Source organism: Panthera tigris, chromosome E1, assembly GCF_018350195.1.
Source record: "Panthera tigris isolate Pti1 chromosome E1, P.tigris_Pti1_mat1.1, whole genome shotgun sequence".
In the NCBI taxonomy this organism is placed as follows: Eukaryota; Metazoa; Chordata; class Mammalia; order Carnivora; family Felidae; genus Panthera; species Panthera tigris.
The window spans coordinates 49,860,769-49,887,070 of record NC_056673.1 but is presented as its reverse complement, the minus strand read 5'-3'; the positions used below and the strand labels follow the sequence as shown (position 1 = coordinate 49,887,070).

General features: G+C 43.8%; 1 protein-coding gene across 1 annotated transcript in view; it reads left to right on the top strand.

Moving 5' to 3' along the window:
- Positions 1-11,717, top strand: part of LOC102963693 (ATP-binding cassette sub-family A member 9) — a 62,697-nt gene extending 50,980 nt beyond the window's left edge. The window contains 11 exon segments of the mRNA XM_007073434.3: positions 666-786; positions 1,402-1,519; positions 2,267-2,358; positions 4,524-4,684; positions 5,521-5,596; positions 5,671-5,765; positions 6,323-6,442; positions 6,644-6,784; positions 7,627-7,706; positions 10,496-10,551; positions 10,683-11,717. Of these exon segments, the coding sequence (XP_007073496.1) occupies positions 666-786; positions 1,402-1,519; positions 2,267-2,358; positions 4,524-4,684; positions 5,521-5,596; positions 5,671-5,765; positions 6,323-6,442; positions 6,644-6,784; positions 7,627-7,706; positions 10,496-10,551; positions 10,683-10,781 (1,159 nt within the window). The 3' untranslated portion in view covers positions 10,782-11,717.
- Positions 11,718-26,302: the final 14,585 nt, after the last annotated feature.

Here is a 26,302-nt window from a genome sequence, read left to right as displayed (position 1 = left end):
AGGTGTTAGGGCAGGAGTATGACAAGATGACAGCCATGTTTTAGGAAATCTGTTTACAGCAGTAATTTGTAACAGTATGAAGGAGGGAGCTGAGAATCCACAGTCCTCAGTGGTGGGGATGATGAAGCAAAGAATTGAATTGAATTGAATTGAATTGAATTGAATTGAATTGGTAACAATCAGGAATGGGGGATTCTGACCTATTCCTAGGAAAAGACAGTGCTCACTTACTGGTGATTCTGTGCCCTGGATTTTCTGGGATGCATCCCTGATTCCAACTGTTTTAATCCACAGTTCTTGCAAGGTCTTCAGAATTCCATCCATGTCAAAATTACAGTTGCTAGGTGCCTTTTTCGTGCAAATGGTGGCCCCAAATCTTTTGCCAGAGAGTATGTACTATTTTATTATTTTTTAAAAAAAGCCACAACTGACGAGGAAAATTAAACCTAGGCAGAAAGCAAGGATGATGTAAGAGTAGCCTCAGTTGCCTCATTGATGGAAACCAGGCTGTTTGCAAGGCAGACAGTAGAGAGCAGAAAAATGGAGCCTGCGTTGTACTCAGAGTTCATCTATTCAAATGGTCGAGCAGTCTGCAGAATGTTCACTATTTTTGCGACAAGCTTTTCAACTGGAAACCTGTTATTAACAGACTGTTTTGGTTTTAGAATTTCTCCAAGAGGCAGCGATATTTGTCCAAACCCTGAAGAACCCGAAGGGGAGGATAAAGATGTTCAGATGGAAAGGATGAGAACCACAAATGCAGTGACGGTTGCCGATGTCGAAGAGGTCGAGCCACTAAACATCTTCATCCAAGAAAGGGGGCTACTTCCCCATCTCAGTCTTTTGAGAAACACTTTGAGGTTCTTTCATCGTCACCCACGTAGCTCAGTACTTGACATCAGTGACTAAGCAGTGCCCACAACGATGAGAGAACAAGGGAAATACACACACGTGCTCGCGGACACAGATTTGTTAATTTAGTTTTCAGGGTCGCAGTTTGGGGAAGCAAAGCTAAACATTACAAAACCTAAGTCAGACTTTGTGAGTTTTGTGAGCTGAGTAAAGCTTGCTGCAAGACGAGACGGTGTATCCGGGGCGTATGTGTGTTTGTGTGCATGTGTGTACGTGTGTGTGTGTGTCTTAACAGCCCTGTTGGGTGGGTGGATGTGTCTATTCCTATTTCCAGAGGAAGGGCGAGGACAGATCATGCGATACGGTGCAAATGTTATCTCCTACAGGGCGACAGACTGGGAGGGCTCACTTGAAAATGGCAGTTTCTGGGGAAAGGACCTGTCTGAGTCATGACTCTGCACAGGGAAAAATGTGGCTGGAGGGAGTGTGGAACACTCCCTCATTTCAAGGTGAGAAGAAAGGCCCGTTGTTACTTGACTGTCTCTGCAGAAACCGGTCATCATTGCGAGCTGTCTGCGGAAGGAGTATGCGGGCAAGAAGAGGAAATGTTTTGCCAAGAGGAAGAAAAAAGTGGCCATAAGAAATGTCTCCTTCTGTGTTAAAAAAGGTTGGAGAAAGCAGTTTCAACTGTTTGCAGAGCTAGCTTGATCTCTGGAGATGAGTTCTTTGGGAGGGAATAATAGTTCCTGAATATGGGGCCCTCTGTTGATGATTCTACAAAGCAGCCAGCTCGTCAGCAGGCACAGGCACATCCATCCTGCTTAGAAGCCTCAGTGATGATATAACAGTGGGTTTTTTTTTTTCTTTGCCTAAGAAGACAGCTATGTCTGTTCTATTAAAACAGGCAAATAGACAAAAAAGCGTAACAGCGGGAGAAACAAACAAAAAACAATAAAACTCCAAAAAACAAAAACAAAAAGAGGCAGTCTTTCTATTAAGAAGGCTGGGGTAGCTTTTAAAGTAATATCATTTACTTCATCCCAGGGATTGTGGACAGGAGGGAACTCACAGGGGCCCAGCAGTACATTGTGCATTCAAGCAAACAACACATTTTGGACAAGGGCCCCTTAAATGCAACAGACTTTGGGATCAAAATTTGTTTCAATTCCAGCTCGGCATCTTATTGGCTCTACGACCATGGGCAGCTTACATATCCCTCCTGAGTTTCTTTGCCATAAAAGGAAGCCAATAACAAAGCTAGGTGTGTGTGGGAGGGAGGAGGGGGATAGGTGAGATACTATATTCGTGCACTTGACACAGAGCTTGACACATCGTGAGCCCTCCAGTGGTATTTGTCTTTGTTTGTGCTGTAATTATTTGAAGCAATAACTCTGAGCCCACCTGTCTCTTTCAGGTGAAGTCATAGGGTTCTTAGGACACAATGGAGCTGGTAAAAGTACAACTATTAAGATGATAACTGGAGACACAAATCCAACCTCAGGGCAGGTCAGTAAACACACAGAAATCTGGTCATTGACGCCGCCTAAAACAAGCATTAACTAATGAACACCGATGACAATCTTAAAAACACGTAAAGGATCCTTTCTTATTAATCCATTGATTGATGCCTTGAATGAAGAGAACTAAGTAAAAATTTCTCTCCTTAATTCCAAAAATAGTTAGGTGCTGAACAAGGGCTACATAGTATCTCTAATATCCTTTTTATCGAATGAAAGATAGCGACACTAAAAGGAAATGTTTGGGTAAGTAAAGCTGAACACTAGCTTTATTCGTGGTCAAATGATTTGGGGTGTTTTGGTTTTGGTTTTGGTTTTGGTTTTGGTTTTGGTTTTGGTTTTGGTTTTTTTTTGACTTGTGTATCCTGAGGACTTGTTGAATTGAATTGCCAAGATCCAGGGCCCAGGGAGCAATCATGAAGAGAGGTTGTGCAGTGGTGTGGTTTGCCACAGAGGTTTCCAAGTTGTCTTTCCATTTCTACGCTTGCCTCACACGGCCGCCGAAGCTGTCCTTAAAAGATGCAGATGAGATCGTGTCTCTATCCTACTTAGCATCCTTCAGGTAGATTTGACCCCAAATCTTGGGGCGCCTGGGTGGCTCAGTCAGTGGAACGTCCGACTCTTGATTTCGTCTCAGGTCATGATCCCAGAGTTGCGGGATCGAGCCCTCCATGCTGAGCGTGGAGCCTGCTTGGGATTCTCTCTCCCTCTTCCCCTCTCCTGCTCTCTCCCCGCTTCTCAAAAAATTAAATGTAAATAAATAAGTAAATAGGAAGATCCAAAATCTTTACTATGACCAAAAAAGGCCCTGCAAGATCTGGGCTCAGCTCACCCCTTACTCAGATTGGCCTTTGGTCACCTTCCCTCTCTAGGATCTTTGGGTTTATGTTTCCATTGGCAAAGAGTGCTCTTCCTTCGGCTTTGCATAGACTTGGTTACCTCCTTCTTGCCACCTTAAAATTCACCTCCCCAAAAGGACTTTCCCCGACTACACTCGTAGCTACGATGGATCTTCGCTTTTTATTCTTTATCACATTTATTGCCTTGAAAGCATCAAGCGGGGGCTAGAATTCATCCCCATATGTGCTGACGTGCTTTTATTTCCCATTTCTCTCTCTAGATTGAAAGTTCTGTGAGCCCACATTAACTAGTTGTCTCCTCTTTTGTACTGGGGAGAGAGAATATAGCATCAAGGTCAAGGGCTTGGGTTCTGAAGGCAGATCCCAGCTTTAACCCCCGGTTTACCTTGTGTGACCTTCTGCCCAGGTTTTTAAATCGATGCACACATTAGTTTTCTCCTATGTGAAACAGGGATGATAAAACTAATATCTGAGTCAAATACAGTTTTTCTAAGGGTAAAGTACTTCGAAACACATAAGATGCTCAGATTCTGGCACCTAGTAAGCCCTGGTACACACGACCTGTTAATGCGATCATATGGCACAGTGACTAGCTCATAAAAATAAAAAAGTGCTATGTATCGGTATTTATGGGTTCCTGTGGGCCAGACTAGTGCCCAGGACTTTTCGTTTATTACCTTAGTACAGGATTTCTCAAGCCTGGCACTGGTAACATTTTGGACTAGACGATTTTTATTGTGAGGGACTGTCCTCTGCCTTGTAGGATATCGAGCAGCCTCCCCAACCTGTATGCACTCGATCCCAGCAGCACCCAAGTGTAACAACCAAAAACAGCTGCAGACATTACCAGATGTCCTCTGGAAGGAGGATTGCCCCTAATTGAGGATCACTGCCTTATTTTACGACAAACTTGTGAAACAGATCCTATAATTATAGCTAATTTGACATTGGGGAAATAGAATCCTCGATGAGTATCAACTCCTTTGAATGTTTGGATCAGTGAAGGAAGTCAAGCAACGGACAACCAAGTAAGCGACCCTGAACTCAATCAAGGTAATGGACTTGGTAATAAAGTCTAAACTACAGTAGAGGGATACGACAATGGGGGATATCTTCCTTTTGATTTCTGGCGTTATTACCATCTTTTTCCTAGAGCTAAGTGATCCCTTATTTACTTTTGCCCTCTTGGCTGCCATGGGTGTGAGAGAAGGGCATCCCTGAAATATGCCCTCACGTGCACATACACAGGTATACACAATTTTGGACTGAATGTGAGAATGAACTTTCTGTGCAGGTGGTGTTGAAAGGGAGTGGCGAAGGGGCCTCCCTCGGGTTCCTGGGGTACTGTCCTCAGGAGAACGTGCTCTGGCCCAACCTGTCAGTGAGGGAACACCTGGAGGTGTTTGCCGCCATCAGAGGGCTGAAGAAGGGGGACGCCACTGTCACCATCACACGGTACATGGGGGGAGACACGCCCGTTCACTCCTGGAGGGACGTGGTAGGAATGACGTTGACCCAGAATTAAGGAAGGATTAAGATTCAGATCCGAACTGATGACTCCATTCTTGTGGGAGAAGACTTTGTCACCAAGAAGCCAGTCCAGTGTTGTCTTCTCACACGTTAAGCTGGAGAGAAAATTTTCATATTATTCTCCTTTTAAAATATAATTTATTGTCAAGTTGGTTTCCATACAACACCCGGTGCTCATCCCAACAAGCGCCCTCCTCCATGCCCATCACCCACTTTCCCCTCTCCCCCAGCCCCCATCAATCCTCAGTTTGTTTGTTCTCTGTATTTAAGAGTCTCTTATGGTTTGCCTCATATTATTCTTAATATGGAAAGAAGTCATTGAAAATATGTATTTGACCGCCAAGAAAGGTTCATGAAGTATCCTAGGTAGTTTCGATTTTATGATCACTCAGAATACTTTTTTTTTAAAGAAACTTTTTTTTTAAGTTTATTTATTTATTTTGAAAGAGAGAGAGAGAGAGAGAGAGAGAGAGCATGAGCAGAGGAGGGGCAGAGAAAGAGGGAGAAAGACTCCCAAGCAGTCTCCATGCTGTCAGCGCAGAGCCTGATGTGGGACTCGATCTCACAGCCGTGAGATCATGACCTGAGCTGAAACCGAGAGTCAGATGTTTAACCGACTGCACCACCCAGGCGCCCCGATCACTCAGAATACTCTTTTTTAAATGTCTCTTAATATAGTGGTTGCTCTGATTTGCCTATTCGTCTACGTATATTCCCCATCGTGTGGCGGTAATATGGATTGACTTGCTCCTCTTCTTCAGGCTGGCGGATGCGCTCAAGCTTCGGGACCAGCTGAAGCTGCCCGTGAGGACCTTATCCGAGGGAATAAAGAGGAAGGTAAGAGGGGGGGCTCAGCGTTCCTCTGCACACCCCACATGTCGGCCCCAGACACGCTGTTCCTCTCGTTCCAGCTGTGCTTTGCGCTGAGCATCCTGGGAAACCCATCGGTGGTGCTTCTGGACGAGCCGTCCACGGGGATGGACCCCGAGGGGCAGCAGCACATGTGGTGAGGAGGTGTCATGAGTAACCCTAAGTGAATTTATTAATCCTATAACAACTGACCTTCACAATCGTTGTTTATAAGGTGAAAGACACCGCATTATCAGATAATGCAATACTAAAGGGGGAAGGATCTAATGTCTTATCACAGCCAGTTTTTATTCAGGGGAAAAAGATCATTCTAACACCTTAATACTCAGTGAATTTCGTTTTCCTGGTAGGTCTTCTGGGTATGCGTGGCCCTTTTTATACTCAACCAAACCCACCTATTATTATTCAGGCTTGATTTCTGCAGCATCACCTGATACACAGTTCTTATGGAGGAAAAAAAAAAAAATCCCAAGTCCTTAGGAATATTCTAACATCATTCAGCCCCAGCCATGCTCTGAATGATATACTCTACCCAATAGTTTGGTTATTTACACGACTGTTGTCCCTCCGAAACTCCTTGCTAATCTGAATTCACTAGTTGCTTCGTGGGTGCCAATGGAGGTGCGTTTACAAGTCTTTTCGTCTTGCCCTGAGCGTTTCCACTAGGTAACGTGCCCCTTGACCTAACTTTAGGCAGGTGATCCGGGCCACCTTTAGGAACACGGAGAGAGGCGCCCTCCTGACCACGCATTACATGGCAGAAGCTGAGGCCGTGTGTGACCGCGTGGCCATCATGGTGTCTGGAAGGCTGAGGTGGGTGGCCGGCCACACCCACACTTGGTCTCCAGTGGGACCTGAGCAAAGCACATTTCCCTGCACCGGGTTATCCCCATACAGGGGCGGGAGTGGCTGCCTGCTCCCCCTCTGCATGGCTCTGGCCTCCCGAGGCTGAAATTCACCGGCAATAGATTCACCTTCTTCTCCTGCATGACTTTGTCTTCCTCCAACCTCCAGATGTATTGGTTCCATACAACATCTGAAAAGCAAATTTGGCAAAGATTATCTGCTAGAAATGAAGGTGAAGACGCCCACCCAAGTGAAGCCCCTCCACTGTGAAATTCTGAGGCTTTTCCCCCAGGCTGCTCGGCAGGAAAGGTAAACATAGGTGTTAGTTTGTTTCATCGTTTTGTTTTTCCGTTCTCTATTTCTATATGTTGTGTTTTTTTATTATGGCGAAGAGAAACAAAAGCTTTACTTGAGCTTTTATTTATTTATTTATTTTTAACTCTATGGTCATTGCGAGTACTTTAATTATTAGAGAAAGGTCCAATTCCAAAGGATACCCCAGCAAAGAAATAAGAGAACAATGTGCTGATTTGGAAGCTGACTGTTGTAAGGGAATTCACATATGTTCCTGGTGGTTCTGTCATGTGCCGGGTCCCAATGCACGCGAGGACCTAGGTCATCATGATCCTTTCTAGAGGGTAAAACCATCCCCATTAAATGCATTAGTGTACAAAGCCCATGCCCAGTACTAGACATCAGTCAAAGCTCGGTGAGTGGTGGCTCTTAACATTTTTGTTATTATCAGTAATGGCATTTGAGGCTCAGGTAGGTGAGATAATGCCAAATCCTAACAGTGGAGCCTGGAGGTGAACGAAGTCCTTTTTACTTAAATGTGGATTCTCTTCTCACAAAGAGGGATGATACGTAATCCTGCTCCTTCCCTTCTTGAGGTGTAGATGCTGCCGGTTTCCTCCTTTCTGTCTCCCAATCCCCCCCAAGAGGAAAAGGGACCCTTATTGTAAGAGCCGCCTCATGCTTCTGCTTTAGTAAAGTGACTTCTTGTTGATTAAAGAGCAGCCACATGATGGCTGCGTCCACCTGCAGATGCACACAAAATTGGGGATGACATTGTTGCTGCCTTTTCCACATGCGTTTGTCCATGGTTATCTTCTTGAAACCTGAATCTCAACCTCACTCTCTCTTTCTCACAGGTACTCCTCACTGATGGTCTATAGGTTGCCTGTTGAGGATGTGCGACCCTTATCACAGGCTTTCTTCAAATTGGAGATAGGTAAGAGTGACTATTGAGAGATAGGACTCGGGAAAACAGAGAAATTCAAATCTCGTGTAAGACCAGCATAGAGTTAAACGGACATGAAATCATACTGTCATACCATAAATAAAGGATTAAGACTTTTAATCCAATGGTTCTCACCCACGAGTGATCTGGCAATGTCTGTGGATATCTTTGGCTGTCACAACCGGGGGTGGAGTTGAAGGGTGTGACTGGTAAGTCACCCCCAGGTCAAGGCCAGGGATGATGTTAAACATCCTGTAATGCACACAAGTCAGCCCCTCCCATTGCAAAGAATGATCGCACTGAGATATCATTAGTGCCAAGGTTGAGAAATCCCCTCCTAATTGAATGAGGCTCTAGAGGGAAGAGATCATTGGCATCTGGGGCTGGAGTGTCCACAAATTCTTACAAAAAAATAAAAACAAACAATATATGATTGCTTTTGTCTGTAGGTACTCTTAAACAGCACTAGATGTTGATAAGGAGGTTCCTCTCTGTTGATATGGGCTAAGCCATAATTCTTTTCTAGACTCTTGGATGGTGATCTTTATATACTGCTTTGATCTACCATGGGCTCGGTATTTGCCTATCATGCCAGTGTACGAAATCTGATAAAAAGCTGAACACCCTCCCCCTCTTCTTGATCTGTGCTTTCTTGTCCCCTGTCCATCATTAGAAGCCCCAGGATTCTAGTTCTTAGAGAAATGTTTCTCCTTGACACAAGGTTAGGATTGCCCCAGATAGCTTTTCTCTTCACTTTCTCCTTCTGCCGGTCACCCTTGCTCTAGGGTCTATGTATCCATTTTCACAGTGGGCCATTTTGGCCTAGTGATCAATTTTGCATCATTCCAGCGGGAGGGAATCCCACAGCAGACTCAAACCAACATGAAGTGTTTCATAACCAATTAGGGGCAGGGAGGGGGATGTTCCAGGAACACCGCCTCCCTGGAGTACAATGGAGCCTTTTCTTAAGAGCCTTCTAATGTTTCTGCTTTTAAAAATGTTCCCTCCCACCTCGAGTTCCTTCTGCCGTGTTTAGTTTGCTAACAGTAAAGTTCTCACTTGGAGGAAAAACCCAACTTTTTATCACAGTTTCCCGCTCCCCAGTGTCATGGAAACGTAAGTTAGCATTTTTTTTTCTCTCCGAATGTTAAGTTACACACAGTCACATTCTCAGCTGCAGTACATGTATTCAATGAGGTGGGCCCGATAGTGTGCAAGCACAACGCATGCCCATGACCATTCCTCTGTCGTGCTACACACACTCATTCTCCCACGCCATCAGATCACTCTTGGGTTTTGCAGACTGCAATACTCCAGCCTCCCATGCCCACTCCAGGTCGGAGCTGCTTAATATTTGGAGACCCGAAGCTAGGGAGGCAGGATGGTTGGTCTTAACTCCCTTCTTATACTTTTCCCTCCTCTGCTCGTAAGCTGATGTTTTAAGCCTCTCCAGTGTGGAGTGTAAGGGGAGGGAAGAAGAAATAATATGACAGCAATGCTCGATTAGATTAAGCTTTGCTTAATCTAAGTCCCTTTGAGCTGTACAAAGGTACCAGGGCCTCCTGTGCAGAGATGATCAATCACTGGTCCTTTCACGGGGTGCCTTTGTGAGTTCCTTCAAGACTCCCTCTCCCCTCCCGTCTGCCACCTCTGACTACAGCTTCCATTCTGGAGTGGGTGATGCCTTCTCCTCTTGGTCTCTGCGTGTCTTGCAGCCTCTGGGCCACTTCTTGGTACCCCCTTACCCTTCCAAGAGGTCTCTTGGGGTACCCCCCATGGGATGCACCACCTTTGCCTCTCCACACTCTGAAAGTGCAGGGCCATCACCGTCCACAATCCTTTACATGTTCCCAGACATGAGTCAAGGACCCAACCCCACGTGCCCAGACTGCAAGCTGATCCTACCGCATTCTCTGTCCACATCCGGTAACTGTCCACAAGAAACCTTTGCTTTCTAGTCTTACCTCTCTGTTCATTATTTTCTTCCTTTTACGTGTCTGCTCCTTTGAGGTCTTAATCACAGTCTACACGGATAACAGTAGGTAAAAAAAAAAAAGGGGGGGGAATTAGACAAAGTTTGGTCTATGAAGGGACCATTTGCAAAGGGGCAAGGCTCAGCGTAAGTACCCAAGGCTAAAAACGGGAAAAATGTTGCCATTCTTAGGTCCGAAGAGACTAAGAGAGGGAGCAGTGGCTGGAATCCAGGAGTAGAATCATGTAGAATTTCCACCTTGTGGGAAGCAGGGACTTTCAATCAAGGCGCAAAGTTGATGTGAGGGAGGGAGTGAAGGAAGGAATAAAGGCCTTGAGCCCCCCTCTCCTCTGTCCCTCCTCATGAACTGCCACTGGTGGAAAACACCAGAAAAAGCCTCTTAAGTCAGCCTGTGGAACAAAGATCAGAGTAAAGAAGAGGGAAGGTGGACATAGAGGGGCACATGCTGGTGTTCTAGCCCAAAGGGAACCATCTCTTAGCTTACCCTGCATAGGTGACCTGGAGCCCCTTACGTTGTGTTCCAGTCTTGTGTGGCCCTGCCCAAACTCTAAGACAACGGGAGAGTATTTCCAGCTTGTTACAAGACCATAGGGTGAATCTGCCTCTCCGTGTTCAGTATACGTGCTTCCGAAGCAAGCACGTGCCTTTCCATATTCATCCGAGAATATCTATTACCTTATATTTTAGATTTTAAAATCTATTTGCATGTACATTTTTGTACATAGCTTGGTAAAACTCTCCAGATAAAAAGGATGTGAACTCCTCATGTGCACCCATCTTTCTGCAGTTAAACAGAGCTTCGACCTGGAGGAGTACAGCCTCTCGCAGTCCACCCTGGAGCAGGTGCGTCCGTTTTAGGGACTTTGTTGCATCCGTGGGACAGAAGTGTACAAGCTGTGCCCGTGCTTTGCGCTCGCTTGGAGCTGCGGGAGGCAGCGTGACCTCCCCGTCTCTTCATTTCTTGCCCCTCTCAGGTGTTCCTGGAGCTCTCCAAGGAGCAGGAGCTGGATGACTTTGACGAAGAACTTGACCCCTCAGTTAGATGGAAGCTCCTCCCCCAGGAGGACCCTTGACGCGCCAAATACCCTATGTTTCTCTTTAAGCTTCTGCCTCGTTTGAAAGAGAATATTTTATATCATTAATATATCTTATCTCAGACATGATATAAAATGCTTTTGAAACTCATGCCACCATTTTTCTCAATAATATTACATATAGTGGGACTAAGGAGCCAAGTCAGTGAGAACAGTCGTGAAACCAGACCACGCGGCTTCTATACCAGCAACGAAATCCCACATTTCATAGGGTAGTCAATTAAAAATGCATTTATTATAGAATGTTTGGGTTTCTGAGGATGAGACAGAGATAGTTTTATTTTCTGTCTTCAAACATCAAAATACTGACTATCTTCTTATCCTTTTGAATGCAGTACATAAGTACAAAGTAAGACCTAATCCTGATTTTGGGGGAAAGGGAGGCAGTGATTATTCAACAGCACAGTATTTGCTTTAAAAAAAATTTTTATTTAAATTCCAGTTAGTTAAACATACAGTGTAATAGTAGTTTCAGGTACACAATATAGTGATTCAACACTTGCATACGGCACCCGGTGTTTATCACAAGTATTCGCTTTTGGTAATTCAGTTGATTTGGGTTTTTGTTGTTGTTGTCGTTGTTGTTGGTTTTTAATACCTGCATTTTCCTTTTCTGTCATTTTTCAGATTTTCTATTGCACAGTCTATATTTTGTCTGTTGTGACCGTACAGGAAATTTGAAACCTATTAAGTAATTTCAGTAGGAATTTCAATAATCAAGTTGACGAAAGTTTAAAAATTACGTATCTTACATACAATCTTGAAACATATTTCTGATTTTGCATTTTTTTTTTATGATGCAAGCGTCTATCCTCATGCAGATCTTAATTTCTCGTGTTGATGTACGTTACGACCTCTCTAACTGGTGACCCTGTAGACAGCTTAAAATCAATGCAATATACTTGTATACTCTTACTTGGGTGTTTTGTTGTTACTGTTACAATTATTGTTGCCAGCTGTTACCGTCTGAATTGTGTTTCCCCGAAATTCATATGCTAACGCTCTGAACTGTGTGACCGTATTTGGAGATGGGACCTTTAAGGAGATAATTAAGGTTCAGTGAGGTCATAAGATCGGGGCCTCAATCCAATAGCACTGGTATCTTTATAAGAAGGGGAAGAGACGCCATATCTCTGTGCACTCACAGGGAAAAGATTACATGAAGACACGGCGGGGTGGCTGTTTGCAAGCCAAGAGGAAAGATGTCGCCAGAAACCACATTTTCTGGAAACTATCTTGGGAGTTAGCATTTGGAGATGAGCTGCCTACAGAACCATCTGGACTGCACAGGACCGAGCCATGAAACACACACCACATACTCTAAAACAAAACCAAAAAATGGAACCACTACAAAATACTTTCTGGTATTGTGCTACCAAGATTAATGAGTTTATCGGGTTGTTTGTTACAACAGATAGTCACTTATATGTTCACTAACACAGATCGTGCCAGGAAAGGGGTGGGGACAAAAACCTGGAGTAAATTTGATCAGGACACTGATGCAATTGCCAAAGACCTTGAACTCGTCTAAGCTGCGTGTCCCCAGTCTTTGCCTGGATCAAGATCCTGCAAGGGTGACCCCGTCTTCACTCTCAACCCATTTGGGCCACACCATCCTCAAAGTATAGCCAAACAACAGTAGCTTCCAACCCAAGATATGATGCCTTGGGATCAGTCTACCCTTCCCCATTTTGTAAAACATCAGGAAGGATGACCTAACTTAGATGTTATATACAACAAAGTTATATTGAGTGAATGTTTGCAGTATTTGAAGTGGAAAGTAAGCATAATTTATTCCAAGGGCTTGATAAGTGAATCACTACAGGGATTGTGAATAATTAAAAAAAATTTTTTTTAACATTTATTTGTTTTTGAGAGACAGAGACAGAGTGTGAGCAGGGGAGGGGCAGAGGGAGAGGGAGACACAGAATCAGAAGCAGGCTCCGGGCTCCGAGCTGTCAGCACAGAGCCTGATGCGGGGCTCGAACTCACGGACTGCGAGATCATGACCTGAGCCAAAGTTGGACGCTCAACCGACTGAGCTACCCAGGCACCCCAATAAATAATTTTAATGACATCGGGTTCATTTTTCTCATACTAGATGTGCGTTTCTCACATTTTATGCCAGATAATTCTTTGTTGGGGGGAGGGAGAACAGAGGGGCTGTCCTATGTATTATAGAATATTCTATGGCAATCCTGACCTCCACCCACTAGATGCCAGTAGCAGTCTTCACCTCAATATAACATTCAAAAACTTCTCCAGACGTGGCCCAGATCACCCCATCGCATTACAGTTGTATGCCTTTAAACCAGCGGCTTGGTAATTTTACCATCTTGGAATGAAGTAAAAAATGAATGAAAAACAGTCTTTTTCATTTGGGGGGTGTGGTTTCTTGCATTGAATACTCGGGACTAACCTGCAAAAATTGTTCTTTTTGCAGACATCTAGAAAATCAGCATTAAAAATGGTCAGTAACACATTTTAAAATGTGTGGGCCTTAGTGTAGCTTCTGTTTGAAGTTCACGTCTCTTTGAACTTTTTAGAGAGCACAAGCTTCAGTGCTGTGTTGCACAATGGTCTGTAAACTATTTCAGGGAGGGAAAATAAAGAACTCCGCACCCTGGTATGTCCTGAATCAGTGCAGCCTCTGAAAACACAAGCGTGGCAAAAAATACTGAAAACTAAATGAGATTCCTCTGTTTGGTGTATTTTATTTTTTTTAAGTTTATTTATTTTGAGAGAGAGACAGAGACAGAGAGAGGAAGGGGCAGAGAGAGGGGGAGAGAGAATCCCAAGCAGGCTCCACACTGTCAGCACAGAGCCCAAAGCAGGGCTCGAACTCATGAACCATGAGATCATGACCTGAGCCGAAATTAAGAGTCGGATGCTTAACTGAGCCACTGAGGTGCCCCTGGTTTGGTATATTTTTTAATATGCTTCCCCAGGTATAGATGGAAAGCCTTTCCTTTGGGTGGTATCTTGATAAGAAAGGTAAATTTTGAGGCAGACACATCACCATATATGGAAAAATATCCTTACTCAGCACTGACTCCTCGCCTGGGGTTTAAAAGCACATTTTAACCATCAGGGCAAATTAACAGTAAAATTCGGAGCTGAACATGACCTCAGAGATCCTACCATCATTTGCTTATTTTATAAACATAGGAAGTGACAGATTACATGGCTTGCTTATAGAGCATTCAGAGAATTTGATCATTGGTCATCATAAATTTTTATAGACTTAACTTTTTGAAAATGCATGACAGGATGAAAACTCACTCTTTATATCGCTAATTCTATATAATGGAATATAGGATTGTACCGGTAGGTTGAATTCTGGTTTGCAGCTCTTCTCTCACTAATGGACACCAACTATGTTGTAACCTGTTTGGCTACAAGAAAATTCTTCTTTATGGATTACTTTGGATGTTCAGTCTCTTCTGCATAGTTCGTGCTGATCTTGAACTACATTGCCCGGTTTTCACAAACTGACAAAACCGAGTGAAGAAGTTGAAAACCCTTGATACTGAACAAAATCTTAAGGTGGAACCCATTGACTTGTGATGTTGAGTTCAGAAAAGGATGGGCTGGAAAAGTGACAAAGACTGTCCCCAAAAAGAAGGAAAAAGTAAGCAAAAAAAATATTCCTGTCCCTTAAGGCAGATTTTCTATTGTCCTTCTCATCATTCATTTCCAGCTATTGGAACTCAGGTGCTATCTATCACTTTGCTTGAACACCTTGTTCTATATTTGCTTATTTTCTCACTATTTTCAAACTCTGTCCTAGAAATTCTCTAGGTCATTTATTTGGATGATCAGAAGATAATGTATAGTTTCAAGGCCCGCCCATACTTTGACCTGCCTTCCACCCACCCCTTTCTTTATCATTTGAATCACATTCATTGGGCAGTTTTCCCTTACAGCCATGCTCTCCTAGCACACCCATTCTAAACTCCCAAACCTGGACCCATGAGCCATCTGGGAGACTGAGCACTGCCAGAGAAAATCAGTTACCTTGCTCACCAAATGCAAGAGAACAGTGTGTATACTCATTCTGCTTATGTCCCTCAACATACTGTAGACTCAATATTCTTGGGCATTCCAGACATGTAAGAAAATTGCATATTTTCTTGTTGTTTTAGCGTCGAAAAAATAGACCTTAAAATCTTGTAAAAACTCCTCATGGGTACATGTTTCTCAACCAGGACTTTGATTAAAATTTGGATCTATTACTCGAATTTAAAATCTTTCTCAATACTCTAAGGTGTTCTATGTTCCTGATTAGAAGACTGATACCCTATATATATATATTTTTTTTTTTTTTTTTGAGAGATAGAGAGGGTGCGGTGGGGGGGGGGGGGGGCAAAAGGAGAAGGAGAGAGAATCCGAAGCAGGCCCCATGTTCAGTGCAGAGCCTGATGTGGGGCTCAGTCTCATGACCGTGAGATCATGACCTGAGCCAAAATCAAGAATTGGGCACTTTAACCGACTGAGCCACCCAGGCGCCCCAGAAGGCTGGTATTCTTAATGCCCAACTGAACACGTGCTACGTTTATGAACAGTAAGATAACGAAGAAATAGCAAATATGCCCCACTTCTACCCGAAGGAAGACCGAGACCATAGGGAATTTTAAGAACGCCTCTGGAGTCACATGTGCTGCAGGTCAATGCTGTTGCTGTGGTGTCATTACTCTACTGCCACGAGATACCTAAGACAGTCCACTCAAAGGCAGTAATTGAAACCGACTACAGATCAATACTTTCCGAAATACCAAAACATGTTATGAGAGGTTGTAGAAATGTTAAATTTCTATAAAAGCTTCTAAAGCATACTCTCACATCCTTTGCTATTTTGACCTTGAGTAGTATTGCCTAAGTGCATGACATACAGTGCTTGAGGATGGTGTCTATAGCAAAAAGCACCCCTCATCAAGGAAGATTATAAAGGAGCATATATGCCTTAGTCTGGCTCATATCATACCTTCATCCCCAGTCTTGCTACTAACCAAGACTCCAAAATAGTAAATAACATTTCTCCCCACATCCAGTTTCTCCTGCCCAAGCATGCTCAACTCGATTATCTTTAGTATGCCTTCCAGACTCAGATTATAATCACCCACTTTATAACCACGCCATTGTGATTCTCCCAGATGATCAAAGACAGGAAGCTTCAGGAGACAGATCAACAGGTCTTGGGTATTGAATCCAGCTAAAATGTGTCTAAATCTCCATTTCGGGGGGAGAATTCCCATTCCCTCAAGTATATCACGGCCTTCCCATGGCCACCGGTGACGTCCATTCACGCATCAACTCAGCTTCTGATTTTAACAAACCATCTCCTCTTGTGTATTATAAACAGAAAAGGTGGGACTCAAATTCCATGCAGCAATAGCACGGATGATGGTGATTGGAACTTCCACAAAGAGTTAAGGTATGTTGGAGTTGCTTTCTTGTACAACAAGATGACAAAGACAGTAAGTAATGTCAGGCTTTGATAGAACAAGTTACAGGTGTGAAGGAACATTCCAAAATGTCAGGATTAAACACTGAAGGAATGAGATGATTCATTACCGAAATGTTCCTAAGATTTTTCTTGTCGAAGAAGGTTTCTGAGATGTTAAGATCTGGAAGATGTGGAAAGGTATATTAGGACAAGTTTGGCTGCGATATGGGATCAACCCAGAAGAGTAGAATGGCTCAAACAAACGAGATTATTCTTCCTCACAAAAGAATCCCAGGTGGCTATTTCTGGCCCACGGATATCTCTGCTCCAGCGGTGATTTCAAGAAGCATACCTGCCCACCTGTTGGCTCAGTCATCTGCTGTGGTATCCAGGAAAACAAGGTGAATTGGGCAAACCCCATTCATAAAAGGTTGACTCAAAACTGTCCTGGGTGGATTTTTCCTTTGTTGTGGAAAAAGCTGCCACGGTTTTTGGATTTTAAACTGCTTGTGGCGTCTATGTTTAAAACACGGGATTATTTTCCTTTAAGCTCTAGATGATTGTTCTCAGAAAGATACCATCGCTTGCCTGGCACCTGAATTCTCTTAAAAATGTTCTTCAGGATAAGGCACAATAAGAAAAACACAGAGCCCAGCGGGAAAGATAGCCTTTGTTATACTTTGTTTCTTAAGAAAAGCTTCCTTCAGCTGTTTTTAATTTGTGCGTTTAAAAAAAAATATTTTTTTAACGTTTATTTTTGAGAGAGAGAGACAGAGTGTGAGCGGGGGACGGGCAGAGAGAGAGAGAGGGAGACACAGAATCCGAAGCAGGTTCCAGGCTCTAAGCTGTCAGCACAGAGCTCAACGCAGGGCTCGAACTCATGGACCGTGAGACCATGACCTGAGCCAAAGTCAGAGGCACAACTGACTGAGCCACCCAGGTGCCCCTACTTTGGTGTTTTTAAAGTAGATTCTTCCCACCCGCCAATCAAGGAGCTTAGCTATAAGGTGAGAAAGCAAGGTTAATCTCCCTTTTTTAAACATAAAAATATTTTCAAAATTATGAATATTTATCATTTTGGAATAAAATACCATTAAACTCTAAAAGAATAAGAAATTTTATAAAAGTGGAAGTTTAGATGAGTTTTCCAAACTTTTTTAACAAGTGAGAACAATTATCTCGCACTATGTTTTCACGCAGGTGCGGGGAAAGCTCTGGGGGTTCAAAATCACCTCACCGGACAGTAATGAGGTTATGGGGCTTATAGACGATATAACCGAAGGCAGCTAGTGAAGACACAGAGTTAGTGCTAAGGACAAAGTGATTAATTTCTAAAACACATATATGTTGTGTTTTTTCAGAGCACGTCCCTAAAAATCACCCCTTCGTATGATGTGCTTGTCATTTACAGACACTGGTCATTCTTGCCAGCTGCCTGCAAAGGAGCATACCGACCAGAACGATATCTTCCAGCACCAGAAGATATTTCTTGTCGCTTTCACCTTTGGCTAGAAATTTCCTCTGCGAGTTAAGGTCCTTGAACAAAGAGCTCCACGCTCTCAGAAGCTACTGCGATCTCTCATGTAATGTGCAAGCCTGTCACCGACTGTTTCTTTTCCAGGGAACACTGTCTCCTCGACTAGGGACCTAGTTACCGTCGACACCAAAACCACAAGCTTTCTTTTAAAAGAAACCATGGAAACCACAGCCTTTCGACTTCACTAACGCAATTGACTCCCTAATGGTCAGTACTGCCATTAAAAAACTAAATTCAGTGGGTAAATGTGAAAGTCTAATTGGCCTTATTAAACAATTCATGAATTGGAATCATCGAACAAGTGGTGGGGGGGGGAGGAAGGAGCCTTCTGCTGAGCTAAAAGAAAGAAAGCTTTCAAAGGCAGAGAGGGGACATCAAGAAAAGAAAGGAAAGAAGGAAGGAAGAAAAAAGCAAACAAAGGAATTTAGTAGCAAGGAATGCCTTGCTTAGGAGAGGCTGCCCTCTTAAGGAGAGGGGAAGGGGCCTGTCAGTAAATTTCCGAGCCCGGACCGAGAAATTCTACGTTGACTGCTTAAAGGTTACATTCCGGGCAAGTTGAAACTGCAGGTAGGTTACAGATTAAGTCTGGTTTACTGGGAGACAAACCATCAGAGACTCTTAAATACAGAGAACAAAATGAGGGTTGCTGGAGGGGAGGTGGGGGTGGGGGGTGGGGGAGGGATGAGCTAAATGGGGGATGGGCATTCGGGAGGGCACTTGTTGGGCTGAGCACTGGGTGTTGCGAGTAAGTGATGAATCGCTGAATTCTATTCCTGAAATCATGATTACACTATAGTTAACTCACTTGGATTTAAATTAAAAATTAATTAATTAAGAGAAAAAGCCTGGTTTTCTGTACATGCCCTAAGGGGCACTATGTGGGGCCTGTGGTTTTCTTCTTGGCACTGTTCACGAGGAAATTGCCTTGAGGCCTTGCGAGTACGTGCTGAAATGTTGACCAACCGTTACAAGAAGAAAGAGCCTATTTTGCTGACTTCTGCCTTCCTCCGTTCAACAAAGCTGGCTTTGCAAATGTGGCTGTCATTCCCCAAGTGTGCAAACTTGGGAAAGTAATCCTAACCCTGAGAGCTTCTGTCCCCGAATCTGTAAAGAAGGGATCATACGGGCGCCTGGGTGACTTAGTTTGTTAAGCATCTGACTCTTGATCTTGGGGTTGTGAGTCTGAGCCCCGCATTGGGCTCCATGCTGGGCATGAAGCCTACTTAAAATAAGTAGTAAATAAGGAAAGAAAGAAGGAGAGAAAGAGAGAGAAAAGAAGGAAGGATCGGAATCTTACCTCTCAGCTTGACAACTATATGAGATACTAACGGCATTTGCCACATACTGAGACTTGTAATCTTTAAATTATCAATATATTTTTTCCAGGAGAGCTTTTAGGGTTATTAGGAAAGAAAGAAAGAAAGAAAGAAAGAAAGAAAGAAAGAAAGAAAGAAACAAAGAAAGGGAGAGAGAGAGAGGAGATCATAATTACACCTCTCAGCTTGAGAACTAAATGAGATACTGTATATAAAGCACCGTAACATAGCTCTTGCCACATACTGAGACTTCTAATCTTTCCATTATCATTAACATATTTTTTTCCAGGTGAGCTTTTAGGGTTATTAGGACATAACAGAGCCAGTAAAAGCACATCCATTAGAATGTTAACTGGAGACACAAACCAAGTGCAGGACAGGTAGATGGATGAGATAAATAATATGTAATCTAACAACACCCAGGATAAGTTTATAAGATATGACACTCTAAAACAATGTTGCCACTCGGGCACCTGGGTGGCTTAGTCGGTTGAGCGTCTGACTTTGGCTCAGGTCATGATCTCACGGCTTGTGAGTTCGAGCCCGGCGTCGGGCTCTGTACTGACAGCTCAGGGCCTGGAGCCTGCTTCGGATTCTGTGTCTCCCTCTTTCTCTGCCCCTCCCCCACTCTTTCTCTCTCTCCCTCTCCCTCTCCCTCCCTCTCTCTCTCTCTCTCTCTCAAAATAAATAAACATAAAAAGAAAAAAAGGCAATGAGGCCAAACCATCAGAAAGCTCAGGGTTGCCAGAGGGACAGAGATCACAGGACAGAGACAACATATTTTTCCCCTTGTTAAAAAACAAAATGCAAGGGTAAATTTGGAGATCTAATTGGCTTTACTGGGCAGCATCCCATCCGGCGGGAAGAGAGATACTCTTCTCACCTCTGGGGACAGTATCTGTGGTCGCTGTGACACCATTGTCTTCTCCAAACCGAGCACCCCGACTTTCTGGGCCATGTGGTCATTCACAGCACTCCCCAGATTGACACTGAGACCACTCTTGGCCTGGGACATGTGGCCGCACATTTCCGATCTGCTGGGCTCCTAGAGGGACCATACCTGCACTTGCCTGTCTATTTTGTTAAACTCCAAGGATATTTCAACTCGATTAGGGGCAAGTTGTAATGGCTTTTGGGGAAAAAAAAAAAAAAAAAGCCCGAGAGTCATCTATCTGTTCCTTCGATAGCCATAGCGGTCTTTTATAAACTTATTTATTTATGTATTTATTTATTTTTTAATGTTTATTTTTGAGGAAAAATAGAGTGTGAGTGGGGGAGGGGGAGGGACAGAGACAGGGAGACACAGAATCCGAAGCAGGCTCTGCACAGGGCCCGACGCGGGGCTCGAACTCACCAACCACGAGATCATGACCTGAGCCAAAGTCGGGGGCTCAACCGACTGAGCCACCCTCTCTGCAATCTTCCGACGCTTCCCTTTTCTAGGTGTCGTTTCCCCCCTTCCTTCCTTCTGGCTGCCGAGTCAGCTCTGCTAAGCACTGGCTCACGTGTGGGGACGGAAACCTTGGGGCTCTTTCCCCCCTTAGAGATCTCAAAAAGTGGGCACCACGCAAGCATAACACAAGTGCCTTCCATCCCCCAGACCTAAGCAGACGTGTGTCTGTTAGCTAGAAGATGTGCTCACTACCGGGGTATGTGGGTGGCTCCGTTGGCTAAGCAAATCAGCATGCTCTTGATTTCAGCTCAGGGCACTATCTCACGGGTCCGTGGGCTCAAGCCCCGCGTCAGGCCCTGCACTGCACTGACAGTGTGGAGTCTGCTTGGGATTCTCTCTCTCCTTCTCTCTCTCTCTCCCCCACCTGCGCCCTCTCTGTCTCTCTCAAAATAAATAAACTTAAAAAAAAAAAAATACATTAAAAACAGTAAACTTTGAAAGATGGGGTCAGTCGCCTCACCTCATTTAAGATTTGCCCGTATTTTCTGTGTCCTAAGGTGATGTAGTAAACCATCCAGATTTAAAATATACGAACTCCCAAAGTGTGCCCACCCTTCCGCAGTTCAACGGAGCTTCAGCCTGGAGGAGTACGGCCTCTCGCAGCCCACCCTGGAGCAGGTGGGTCGGTCTTCGTGATTTCATTTATTTGCTTATTAATTTTTAAGCGTTCAGTTTTATTTCGGGGAGCGTGCACGCAGGGGAGGGGCAGAAAGAGAGGGTCAGAGGATCCGAGGCGAGCTCTGCACTGACTGTCTGAGAGCAGCGAGCCCAACACGAGGCTCAAACTCACGAACCTCGAGATCGTGACCTGAGCCCAAGTTGAACGCTCAACTGACTGAGCCACCCACGTGCCCCAGGATTTGTGATTTTATATCAGCCGTGAATATTAAAGTACCGTCTGTGAGTAGACACTGCACTCAGTCCAGAGCTACTGGAGGCCGTGTGGCCTCCTTCTATTCTATTCGTTTCCAGAAGAGGTTTTCTTGGACCTCTCCAAAGAGCAGGAACTGGATGATTTGGAGGAGGAACTTCAGCCCTCAGCCAAGTGCAAGCTTCTGCTGGAACAGCCCGGAAGCCTCAAATACCCTCTGTTTCTAAAAAAGAATTATGCTGTTTTAACTTACTGAAAATGTTTTGGAATGATAAAGCTGCAATATTATAATTATAATGTTATAAGTTCCTCGAGAAACACAGCATAGTTCTTCCTGTAGTGGAGAGGCAGAGCAAGGGCTGGGCAATGGCAGTGACCACGTGAACAGAGGCACATGGCTGAGCCCGCCCCAGGGTCACAGCCTCTGTGTTGTGTCTCTGCACATCATATTTTTCCTTCTTTTTTTTAACTCAACATTATCTGTGAAATCGGCATGGCAATGGGTCACTTTTATTTGTTGTCGTGTGGTATTCCACTGTGTAAATACACCATAATTTATGTATCCATTCAGGCTATTATGACTAAACCTGCTGCAAACATCCTTTTATAGGTCTTTCGATGGACGGCGGCACTCATTTCTGTGTATCTATGCCTACACTCCCAAGTGCCGGTCTTAGAGTAGGCACTTCCCTACCTGTAGTAGATACTATCAAACAGTTATGAAAAGTGGTCGTACAACTTTACAGTCGTCTCAATAGTATGTGAGAATTCTGAGCCGCCCGCATTGTCCTCGGTTTAATAACAGGCATTCTGGTGCGTGTACATGATTTTAATTTACGTTTCCAGACGACTAGTGACGTTAAACATCTTTTCATACGTATTGGCCATTTGGAAGTTCTTTTGCTGGAATACCTATTGAGATCTTTTACCCATTAAACAAATCAAATTGTATGCTTTTCGTTTATTGACTTGTGGTATTTCACATATATTATTAATATGAGTCCTTTGCTGAATAGATAGATAGATCTACGGTGGAAGTACACAATGGGTGTGTTCTCTTATTTTGTGATTTTTAGTTTCTCACTCTTCCTTTTCACAAATGGAATTTCATTTGTGGATAGTCCTGCTTTATTTTTTTTAATGTTTTATTTTTGAGAGACAGCGCAAGAAGGGGAGGGGCGGGGGTGGGGTGGGGACAGAGGATCCGAAGTGGGCTCTGTGCCGACACCAGCAAGCCCAACGCGGGGCTCGAACTCACAAACTGTGAGATCATGACCTGAGCCAGAGTCGGACGCTCAACTGACTGGGCCACCCAGGCACCCCTAAATGGTCCTGCTTGAAAAATACTTTGTTTTTCCCAAGGTTATGAAAATATTCCTCTGAATAAGTTTTAACTTTTCCTTTCTAAAAATTATGACTTCTAAGTCATTTTTCTCCATTTGTGAACTGCTAAGACAACAATGCTGAATGCCTATATTGATTGTGGACTTCCTTCTTTTTCCCACTCACAGAGGTAAAGCATTCTCTATTTCACCATGAAGAGCGATATTAGCTGTGTTTTGTTTTTTTTTAAATCCTTCATCGTATTGAAAGATTCCCTTCTTTTCTTAATCCGCAGATAGTTTTTATTATGAATGCATAGGTAACATTACGAAATGATTTTTTTCTTCTAGTGAAATAATCATTCATCACTAGTGGCTATGATGATTAATTAAATGGTTGGATTTTGGAATGCTAGCCAGCCTTCTTGGACCAGTTCATGGCCAATTAAGCCATGGTCACCTGGATTTGATCTGGTAACATTTGGTTAGGACTTTGCATCCATGCTTATGAGGCATGTTGCTCTATCATTTTCATTTCTTGACATGCCCTTGTCCGACTTTGGTATGCAAATAGTGCTGGCCTCCTAAAACACGTCGGAAACTTGGGTGGATCACACCAGGTCAGATGTCGGAAGGGACGCTCAGACTCCTCACATAAGCTGTTAAAGGTAAAGGATATGCTAGATCAGAGAAAAGCATTGGCAAGCATTGGGCTCTGGAAATAGTGCCCTAGGCTTCTTTCTCAATCACATGGAATATGCTTCTTGGCCTGAAGATCCACCAAGATGTGTGCAAGAAATGTGACATCAGGGAAGTCTGGGAAAAAGTTTCCAGCAAGATGGTCTATACCTCACTGCTCATGACGCCAAGCTATCTTCAGGAGTTGGGCCAAGAGACCCTGGCCCTCCCATCGGTCCGGATCATAATTCTCTCCTTTGTCTCCCACCATATCAGCTGACTCTGGCTTTGCAGGAACTGTAGATTCCTCCTTTGACTACTCATCAAGTATTTAAAAAGTCCCTGATGGCAGCATAAAGAGGAACCTTCACCGGTTCAGTTGCAGCTCTACAGGTTGGTGGAACATCTGGATCATCTACTCTCTTTAGTTTTCCGCTAAAATGTTAGCAATTACTCTATTCATTTCTTCCACTTTCAAGTCATTTTTAATTAAGCTTCTACACGGTCGACGGCCTCAGAAGGAGTCTTCCACTTCCTATGTATGACTGGCGTTGTACAATTCTTTTTTCATTATGCGTTATACAACCCCACATTTACCCTGGCTAATAAGCTGGGGATGGGGAGTCTGTCCCTTTATACAAATCTCTGCAAAAGCTGCTGCGACCTGACGGTCTGGTTGAGACCCTAACCTTCCCTTCCACTTGGGTGTATCTTTGACATTCGTGTGTAAAATCCGCTTCAGTAGAGGGTCCAAGGAGTTCCTTGGGGCCCCTGGGTGGCTCAGCTGGTTAAGCATCTGACTCTTGGTTTCAGCTCAGGTCATGATCTCACACTTCGGGGGACTGAGCTCTGCATCGGGCTCTGTGCTGATGGCGCAGAGCCTGCTTGGGGTTCTCTCTCCCTCCCTCTGTCTCTGCCTCTTCAGTGTTCATGCTCTCTTTCTCTAAATAAATAAATATAAATAAATAAACAAATAAATAAAAAGAGGGAGTTCCTTAAGATCGTTCACAGAACACCCTAACTCTTTGACCACATCTCCCCATGTTTGGGTAGTCTTGATTGTCCTCCAACCGCCTGCTACCTATATAATCTTTTTGGTGATCATTGATGGGACAGGGACCCAAGCCATCAAAACAGATTTCCCCCAAACTCCTTACGATGTTATGTCCCTTTCTTACAGACTGAATCGCCAGCCGTAACTCAGCAATTCTGGTGGCCCACACTATTTCTTAGTTACTTTCATTTTTGGTGAATGAACCCAAAGCAGTCAGGGTACCATTTTCTTGGCTGACCTCAGCCAGAATTTCTTTTGTAATGTACTTGTAATTCATAGAGATATACCAACACCAAAACCCCAGATAAACTTTTCCTTTTGTCCATGGCTACGGTGCTTTATCGACAACCCCCAGGGATGGTTACAAAACCCAGCTGGCAACGGTAGTTCTTCAACAGGTCTTTCTTCTGCAAACTTTTGTATTTGTCTCTCTCCCAAACAGAGCCACGGCCATTATTAAAACCGTGGAGCCAGAGAGACTTTAAAAAATCTTCTACCACGGTGCTAATTCCATAAATTGTATAGAGGCAGATAATTGAAAGGACTCACAAGACCCTTTGGGGTGTGTATTTCTGTAAGGTACAGCAGGAGAAAATAAAGGAGGGGCAGGGAAAGTATCGGGGGCCTGAGAAAATTCCAGAAGTAGATCCCCATCGTCCTTTTTCAATCACACAGGTAACTGTTTGTATTTGAATTATCAGCCACCAAGATAATGTGCAAGGAATACTCGTTCCAGGAAAGCCCAGGTAAAAGTATACAGAGGCATGTGTACCCCCCCCCCCCTCCGCTGGTGATTTATCCAAACCAGGCTGTGTAACTGGTTAAATTAGAAGTAAACTATCAACCCAACATCGCTATACAATGAAGACAAGGTGGCCCCAGGTACTGGCAGGGGCGTTTCACACTTTAAGCGGCACATTGTAAATTACTAGCTGGCCCTTCTAGTGTTCTCTTGGCCAAGTGTCAGTAGTTAACTTCTTAGAAAAATTTTCCATTGAGACCTGGATGTGTCCCTCTTCTCCTCCAGGGAAAGGTTTCTGGTGATACATTCAACTCCTTACATTGTGAAAGAATGATTCAATTTTGAAAATATCTTCTTGCGTTACTTTGGGTAAGTGTGCGTGTGTGTGTTTTTTAAAGGATTTCTCATTTAATCCAAATTTTCAAATTTATTAAGATATGGTAGTTTATAACACCCCTGTTCCTTTTTTTTTTTAATGGAGTTTGTTTATTTGTTTTGAGAGAGAGACAGACAGTGCAAGTGGGTGAGGGGCAGAGAGAGGGAGAGAGAGAATCTCGAGCTGACTGGACACTGTCAGTGCAGAGCCCCATTTGGGGCTCGAACTCACGAACCGTGAGGTCATGACCTGAGCCAAAATGGAGAGTCAGATGCTTAACCAACTGAGCCATTGGGCGCCCCCTTGTTCCTTTTCTATATTAGCAGGATTGATAAAGAAACTTTCCTTTTCATTCCTGATAAGTAATTTGTCTCTTATTTTCTTAGTCGACCTAGTAGATTATAAAATTTTATTATTATTTTTCAAGAATCAAATGCTGACTTTGTCGGTCTTTCTCTTTGGGGCAACTAAACTTCTCTGTCGGGTTGAACTTACTGTTGTATTTCTGGCTTCTTAAGACTGAAGCTTCAATCACTGATTTTCAAACTTTTTCTTTTCTAATATATCCATTTAGAGCTACAAATTGCCCCCTAATCATTACTTAGGATATAGTCACAAGTGGATATAGTCACAAGTCTGGTATGTTGTATTTTCATTATCATTAAGAAATAACGTTGGGGCACCTGGGTGGCTCAGTCAGTTAAA